Source organism: Budorcas taxicolor, chromosome 7 (genome assembly GCF_023091745.1).
Source record: "Budorcas taxicolor isolate Tak-1 chromosome 7, Takin1.1, whole genome shotgun sequence".
NCBI lineage: Eukaryota > Metazoa > Chordata > Mammalia > Artiodactyla > Bovidae > Budorcas > Budorcas taxicolor.
The window spans coordinates 21,765,131-21,774,000 of NC_068916.1; the positions used below are offsets into that span (position 1 = coordinate 21,765,131).

At 48.2% G+C, this 8,870-nt stretch overlaps 1 protein-coding gene across 1 annotated transcript; it reads right to left on the reverse strand.

The window, feature by feature from the left end:
* Positions 1-488: 488 nt before the first annotated feature.
* On the reverse strand, positions 489-2,427 carry IL13 (interleukin 13). Its single transcript, XM_052644331.1, has 4 exons — positions 2,287-2,427; positions 1,296-1,349; positions 947-1,051; positions 489-596 (listed from the first exon to the last, which is right to left on the reverse strand). Exons 1-4 carry the CDS (start codon positions 2,416-2,418, stop codon positions 489-491), a joined length of 399 nt encoding a protein of 132 aa, XP_052500291.1. The 5' UTR covers positions 2,419-2,427.
* Between the last annotated feature and the right edge of the window lie 6,443 nt (positions 2,428-8,870).

Here is an 8,870-nt window from a genome sequence, read left to right on the forward strand (position 1 = left end):
CCAAGCCCGTGGCTCCAAGTTCTGGCAGTAACAGTCCCTCCTAACCCCAGTACAGACAAAAACACTTGTTTAAATAACACATAATAATAAATAAGGCCAAGAAGGAATGTGCCTGGGCTGCTCTCTGCCTCAGTTGCCCCTGTGCAAAGCAGGTGTCTCCTCCACCAGGTGTCTAATAAACACTACAGTTTGTTCTGAGGAGGGGGAGGTCATGTGGGCAAGGTCCACCCTTGTCCAGTGAGCTTGGAGTCCTGGATGGAGGAGGCCTGCCGGGCTGAGTCCCGGATATCAAGGCACAGGGCAGCTGAAGCTGGCTAGGCTCAAGGCAGGCAGCGCAGGCACAAGTCTAAGCTAAGGACATCTTATCCCCCCTCCCTAACCCTCCTTTAATCTCCCCAAGAAATTTTGGACATCTGAAAGAAAAATAAATCCGCAACTTAGGTGGTCAGAGTCTGCCTCTGCAGATGATAATGCTAGCTTTTCATGTTTCAGTTGTAACTTCCATTGCGAAAAACGATCCTTGAGTGTCTGAGCAGGTCTTTTAAGAACTGGGCCACTTCAATTTTGGTGTCTCGGACGTACTCACTGGAAACATGCTGCAAGGCAAAGAGGCCAGTGTGTTGGTGGGACGCCAGAGTAAGGACGATCAGCATCCATCAGGGGCTTTCCACTCACCGGCTGGTTCATTCTTCACAAAAGCCCCCATGAGGTGCGTACTGTTATCACCCATACTTTACAGATGTGGGACTGAATGAAGCTCAGGTAAGAGTTGGGAGCCCTCAGGCCCATGTGTTGGAAATCCCAAAGCCATGACCCTGCTTCCACAGTGGGCCCACCCCTTTGTGGACACATGCCTCAGATGCTCAGCCAGGTTCCTCTGGGGCTCCCAGGGTGAGCCCAGGGCTGGCAGAAGTGGGTGCCAGGTCTAAGGACAGGGGGGCCTTACCTTAGCTGAGGGCTTGTGAGGACAGAGCGCACTCAGCATCCTCTTGGTCCTTTGGATGACACTGCAGTTGGAGATGCTGATCAGGGAGTCCAGGGCTGCACAGTACTGTGGGGGGCGGGGGGGAAACACCGGGGAGTCAGGCGGCACATTCAGTGAGTCTGTAGGAGGAGGGGAACTGAGCGGCCCGGTGGAGACAGGTCTGGGTGGTGGGGGGAGCCCAGATTATGAGGGGGCAGAGAGTGGCTCTTGAAGCTTGCTTGGAACCCCCCAGTTGTGTGAGCGAGGCTCAGAAACGACCTCAGAGGGCTGCAGCCCTGGCCACGTCCCTGCGGTGTTGGGGGGTCCTCACCATGCTGCTCGTCAGGTTGAGGCTCCACACCATGCTGCCATTGCACAGCGGCACCTGAGGGAGCAAAGGACGGTGAGCTGAGTGCTGGCAGGGTCTCAGGCCAGGCCTCCACAGGGACCAGGCACTCCCAGGACAGCAGGGGCAGAGCTGGGACCTTCAGCATTTCCGAACCTCCTTTCCCGCTGTCCAGGGGCTTAGAACTGAGAGAGAAATACTGAGTGCCACAACCAGTAAGGGACGAGCCTTGTGTGAAGCTTGCCAGAGCCAGAGTGGGAAGGCAGGTGACACTGGCTGACGGGGCCTGCAGGGAAGGCCCGGGGCAGGGGAGGGTGAGGGCAGGGTGGCCAGGCCAGTCTGATGGGAGGTGATGGGAGTCTAGTCTGGAAACAGCCTGCCTTCGGAATTGGGGATACTGCATTTCAGAGCATGGGCACTCTGGTGTCACCCAGTACTGGCTTGAATCTGACTTCTGTCATTTAACCTCACTGATGCTTAGTAAAATGGGGTATTGTACCTGTCTCTTGAGGTGGTTGGCAGCAATGTTATAAGATGTAAAGCCCCAGGAATGGGTCTGGCACATTATTAGTGCTCAGAAAGTGTGGGCTGTCACCAATGGGGAGAGGAGCTGACCCCACTAATGGATTCTTCCATAAGAATGGGCTGAACTAAGATGTGAATAATGGCTCCATTATGGTGTTCAGATCTAGTTGGCAAATGCCAAATGGTTCCAGGAGGGTGCCAGCTCTTCTCTTCTTTCCTCTGTTCCATAACCACTGAGCAGGAGCTGACCACGGCAGGCAGGGCCAGGCCAGGGGAGCAAGTGGTCCCGGGGGCTCTGCGGTATCCCTTCGTGGGTCCGTCCATATTGCTGCACTTCACCCCTAGCCTGGCTCCTCTCCCTCAAGGACAGACTCACCTTGCAGTCCTCAGGGCTTCTTCCTTGAGAGCCCCTCACCCCTGCACCCTCAGAGGTGGGCCCACAGGCACTTACCTTCTGGTTCTGGGTGATATTAACCAGCTCTTCAATGAGCTCCTTGAGGGCTGAAGGGGAAGGCACAGGGCTTGGGGAGGCGAGGCCACCAAAGCAGGTAAGAACAACGACCACGGTCAAGAAGAGCGCCATGGAGCCTAGAGCAACACAGGAAGAACTGAGAAGCAGACGCACAGGCTGGCCTAAGCTGCGCGTCTTGTGGCCTTAGGCGCTTGTGGCAGCTTTTATAGGTCCAAGTGGTAACGCCTCACACCCTGGTCTCCGCTTTGTTGGGCACTATCTACAAACCACATCTTTACTCATCTTAATTTTACTTTGTGGAAAATCCAGTGTCGCATAAAGGAAAGAATTTGATTTCTTGTGGACTTATTACTGAGAAGGGTCTAGGGCAGTTTCGAGATCTGGATGAACTTACTGCAGGGGTGAACGAGAGGACCCCGAGGGCAGTCTGATGCCAACTGTGCCAGCTGGAACTCCAGCACTTTTAGCGAGTGCCCACCCAGCTCCTGTCCGCAGATCCCTTTGGGCCACCAGAAATGCTGGAGAGACAGTGCTCTGATCACAGTCTATCAGATGTGGGAATCTGGAGGGACTGTTTTTTCACTGAACAGTTCTGTTACATTACCAAAACAGTGCTTGCTCTGAACACGAAATTCAAACAGGATGAAAGAGTGATGTTCATTTCTTTTAACCCATCTGGTTCCCTGTTGCCCCAGTGTGGGAAGGACTGTGGAATTTCAGATTCCCAGGTCTCCATTGAAAGATCCAGTCAGATTCGGGGATCCTTGCAGGAGCTTTCCTTTGGAAGGTTGTTTTGCTGGTAACTCTCAGTATGTGCAGCCTGGACACTGGGTGCCACACCCAGCCTTCACTGTGGGTTCATCTCTCTGGGAAACCTTCCGAGGGCAGCGCTGGCAAGAGGTGGACCCAGCCTTCGCCCTGGAGAGTAGCTGTCCCCACTGCCACTGAGACCTGGGGCGACCCCCTCTCAGTATCTGTGAGACCATCCTGTGCTCTCTGAGTCAAGTTTCCCTTGCAGACTGAAGGCTGTAGAAGGTGACTCCTGGGTCTGCCCCGACTCTGGGGTCCTCTGTGGGCAGCCCACCCCCTTAAGGGACACTGGAAGGGTAGCCACTTCCCTGTTCTCCCCTCATTTCTCTAGAAGTCCTTCAGAAACCTGTGCAACCGAGGCCCCAGTATTTGCCTATCGGGTGCTGATGTCAAGCTTGCTCCTTCACCCACTTCCTCCCCTAAGCCAGTGCCTCCCCCACGAGGCCCCCTCTCTGTCTGCTCTGGCTGCCTCTCTGTCCTATGCCAGTGGGGCTTAATCTCCTCACAAGTGTCCTCTAAGGGACACTGGGGCTGCCGCTCCTGCTCAGAAGAGAAAGCCCAGCCTCACCCACCCTCTCCTCTCACTGGTAACATGGTGCTCACCCTCTTCTCTCCCAGGCCCAGGCTTCCCGACATAACTGCAGACCCTAAGGCCTGGAAGCCAGGCCCTGCCTTTTGTGGCTTGCCCATGCCTGGAGTGCTGCCACCTGCTTGCGAGACCTGTTTCTCCGTCTGCAGAACAGGGTCAGTAGCATGTCCTGGCGGGGGCGGGGGTCGGGTCTCTGTATTGGGGGAAGGAGTGGGGAACCACCATGGCCTGCGCCAGGATGAGTGGAATGCCCCCTCCCCGCTACGAACAGCACAACCAAGCGGGGAGCTGTGGGCAGGAGCGCCCCCGCGCGTGGGAGAAGGCCCCGCGGTCGCAGCGATGCCCTGGAGATAGGCACCGCCTTATGTAATGGGAGATGGAGCTGATAAACGGGATCCGCGCAGCTTGGGTCCCCTCTGGCTGCAGGCGTCGGCCGGCGAAGGAGGGAGGGGAAGGAGTGCAGACTAGCTTATCCGCGGAGCCGCGAAGCACCCACTCCTGCCCCTGGCCCTGATCCACGCGTGTTGGAGGCCCGACGAGAGAATGGCAAGGGTGGGAGCAAGCGGACTGAGCGCCAGGCTGGGTCAGGGTGCCTGAGCGCACCAGCTAGGGGATGGCGCCTATGTCCCCGGGGCCGGGATCTTGCGGGGACACAACAGAGCTGCCCGTCCCTCCTGAGCTGGCCCTCAGCCCCCAGCGAGCCCCTGCTGGTTAGTCAGTCGGACCGTAATGCTGTTTTGTTTTCAGCGGGGCTCGGTTCACTTCCCGAATCGTTGCAATAAACACAGCTACAGAAGTGCTGCTCCGGGCACTTGACACATGTGGCTTGCAACTCTCCACCAGCCACTGCGCTGGGCCGCCAGGTCGGCTCTTACAGGAGCAGAACCCCGCGCTCAGGGCGTGTAGGAGCCAGCCCAGATCTGCGGCCAGGGAAGGGCAGGCTCACGAGCCTCACTGCCCAGCTCTCGCCACAGATGGGACTAATGGTGTCGGGACACCCTTCACTGGGACCAGCCTACCCTGCGCGAAGTTTTGAAAAACTTCCCTTAACAATCCCCACCCCCCAATTTTGGTTCTGCGTTAGTAGGAATAAGGGTTAGGCAAGTTTTAATAATGGAAAATTCCTAACAATAGATTTTCTTTTTAGTGAAAGTTTTACGTGCGTGTCACTTTTTTAATCAAACAATTTGAGGAGGTTTATTGTGAAAAATAGCACTTTTGAGAATTCCCCCATTGGTCTGCATGTCTGGTGAGGGAGGCACTGAGTGCCCTACTTTGTTCCCTGTAGTCTTTTTAGAAGTGTTTGCATAACTAACAGCCTGGGAAGGGAGAGCATCTTCTGAAGCAAAAAGCAGGCAGGCTTAAGCTTCCATTATTAGCAGTTCAGGTTGCCTAAGCACAGACTTCTTGTCTTGTAATGCAACTCACTGTGTGTACAGGTACCATATGACTCTCTTGACATTACTCTGTGAGAACTGGGGTTCAGGTAACCTAAAAAAGATAATACTCTAGGAGCTTCCCTGGTGGTCCAGTGGGTAAGACTCTGCCTTCCAATGCAGGGGGCGCACATGCCTTGTGGCCAAAAAACCAGAACATAAACCAGAAGCAATGTTGTAACAAATTCAATAAAGACCTTAAACATAGTCCACATTTAAAAAAAAAGAGAATACTCTAATACTTGCACTTCGTCTAATAAACTGTTCTTTGTCTCTGATCTGGGAGTCCTGTGTCTTCTGCCAGCCTCCGTGAAACCATGGCAAACTGACTGGTTAGCATGCAAGTGGGATAAAAATCTCAGAGCCATCAGTTCTGACAAGTAATTCCCCGCCGCCTCGTTGGCCTCCAGAGGAACTGTGACCTTAACTATTTCTTTTGGTGTTTACCTCCTGCATGTTTCTAGATTTCTTGGTTTTCAGATGCAGGCATTATCTGGTTTACAATGAATATTTAATTCTTTCTCCTCCTTGCCATCCTTCTTCCATTGCATCATTCCTTTTTTCTTTTTTTTTCTCATTCTACCAGTATACATAGATCAAAATTTGGGTTGGTCAGAAGTTCTATTGTTTACATAGTTATGCTAATATATTCTCTGTTAAAGCATATAATTAAGATTAATTTTTTCTTCAAAACTTTTTTTTCTAATAATAACAGTCTTTGTCCATTTGGTTAGTTTGCATAATGTCCCTCTCAGTGATTTAGTCTTACATTCTCAGCCACTTACATAAATCTCCTTGCAAAAGATTTGGGTAAATCAGTTATTCTCACAATTTCATCTTCCCAAGAAAGCCTCCCCTAGAGCCTGCTGACCTGCCCTGACATGGACACTGGCATCTTCCGTGGGAATTCCCTTCTCCTGTTTCCTTTGTGGCTCTCCTGTTCCTTGTTCCCCCGATCGTCCTCTTTCTTGGGAGGAACACATCCAAAAACAAAAAAAAACACACACAGAATTTCAGAAAAGTAATTTTCCTTTAGAATTTTGAATACCTGTGCTATTGTCTCTTAGCTTCCAATATTGCTGTTCAGAAGTCCAATAACATTTGAATCCAGATCTTTTCTAACTCTCCTTCTGGAAATTTGTAGGGAAATTTCTTGGTTCCCATGCTCCAAATTTCACAATGATGTTTCTTGATGTGGCTCTGTTTTCATCTGTGATGCCAGACATAGTGGGCTCTTTCAAACAAATATGTCGCTAAGTTTTAGGAAATTTTCTTTCTTTAAAAATTTTTTTTAACATTGAAATATAGTTGATTTACCATATTTGGTTAGTTTCAGATGTACAGCAAAGTGATTTGGTTGTACATATAACCTCTTTAAAAAAAAATCTTTTCCATTATGCTATATTTAAAGATATTGAATATAGTTCTCTGTGCTATACAGTAAATCCTTGTTGATGATCTAATTTATGTATAGCAATGTGTATCTGCTAATTCCATACTCCTAATTTATCCTTCCCTATCCTTCCACTTAGGTAACCGTAAGTTTGTTGTCTGTGTCTGTGGGTCTGTTTCTGTTTTGTAAACAATTCATTTGTACTGTTTTTGAGATTCCGCATTTAAGTGATGTCATAACATTTATATTTCTCTGACTTACTTCACTTAGTGTGATAATCTCTAGGTCTCTCCATGTTTCTACAAACGGCATTATTCATTCTTTTTAATGGCCCAGTAGTATTCCACGTGTACATGTACCACAGCTTCTTCATCCATTCCCTGTCCGTGGACACTTAGGTTGCTTTCATGTCCTGCCTATTGTAAATAGCACTGCCATGCACATTGGGGTGCAGGTGTCTTTTCAAATTAGCTTTTGTCTTTTCTGGATATGTGCCCAGGAGTGGGATTGCTGGATCATCTGGTGACTATTTTTAGTTTTCCATAGTGGCTGTACCAATTTACATTCCCACCAACAGTGTAGAAGGGGGTTCCCTTTTCTCCACACGCTCTCTAGCATTTATTTGTAGACTTCTTGATGATGGCCATTCTGATAAGAAATTTTAAACTTCTTATTATTTTATTTTTAAAAATTATTGTAGAGCCATTGCTGTTTTAAAAAATAATTTTATTTTTAAGAACAGTTTTAGATTCTTGGCAAAATTGAGTGGAAAGTATAGAAAGTTTCTGTATACTCCTTAATCTCACACATACATCACCAACATCCCCATCAGAGTACATTCATTACAACTGATGAACCTACATGAACACATCATTATCACACAGAGTCCAGAGTTTACTTTAGGGTTCACTCTTTGTGTTGTGCATTCTATAGGTTTTAACAAATGTGTAATGTTGTATATTCACTGCCACACACACAGATAGTAGTTTAATTGCACTAAATATTCACCCTATCTTCACTTTAACCCCTGGCTACCACTGATCTTTCTACTGTTTTTATAGTTGAGCCTTTTCCAGAATCATATACTTGGAATCATCCAATATATAGCCTTTTCAGATTGACTTCTTTCACCTAGTAATATGCATTTATGGTTCCTCGAAGTCTTTTCATGGCTTGACAGCTCATTTCCTTTTAGCATGGAGTAATATTCTGTTGTCTGGATGTACCAAGTTTATTTATCCATTTATCTACAGAAGAATATCTTGTTGCATCAAGTTTGGCTAAATATGAATAAAACTGCTATAAACATCCACGTGCAGACTTTTGTGTGGACACAAGTTTTCGGTTTATTTGCATAAGTACAGAGGAATGAAGTTATGATCATATGGTAAGAGTATGTTTAATTTTGTAGGAAACTGTCAGAGTGTCTTCCAAAGTGGCTGTACCATTTTGCATTGCCACCAGCAGTAAATGAGAATTCCCATCGCTTCACATCCTCATGAAAATTTGGTGGTATCAGTGTTTTGGATATTGACCTTTCTTATGGTTATGTAATAGTTCAGTTCAGTTCAGTTGCTCAGTTGTATCCGACTCTTTGTGACCCCATGGACTGCAGCACACCAGGCCTCCCTGTCCATCACCAACTCCTAGAGTTTACCCCAAATCATGTCCATTGAGTCGGTGATACCACCCAACAATCTCATTCTCTGTTGTCCCCTTCTCCTCCTGCCTTCAATCTTTCCCAGCATCAGGGTCTTTTCCAATGAGTCAGCTCTTTGCATCTGGTGGCCAAAGTATTGGAGTTTCAGCTTCAACATCAGTCCTTCCAATGAACACTCAAGACTGATCTCCTTTAGGATGAACTGGTTGGATCTCCTTGCAGTCCAAGGGACTCTCAAGATCCTTCTCCAACACCACAGTTCAAAAGCATCAATTCTCGTTGCTCAGCTTTGTTTAGAGTCCAACTCTCGCATCCATACATGACCACTGGAAAACCATAGCCTTGATTAGATCGACCTTTGTTGGCAAAGTAATGTCTCTGCTTTTTAATATGTGTATAGGTTGGTCATAACTTTCCTTCCAAGAAGAAAGCGTCTTTTAATTTCAAGCCTGCAGTCACCATCTGCAGTGATTTTGGAGCCCCCCAAAATAAAGTCTGACACTGTTTCCACTGTTTCCCCATCTATTTGCCATGAAGTGATGGGACCAGATGCCATGATCTTAGTTTTCTGAATGTTGAGCTTTAAGCCAACTTTTTCACTCTCCTCTTTCACTTTTATCAAGAGGCTCTTTAGTTCATATTTCTGTGGGTCATCTGCATATCTGAAGTTATTCC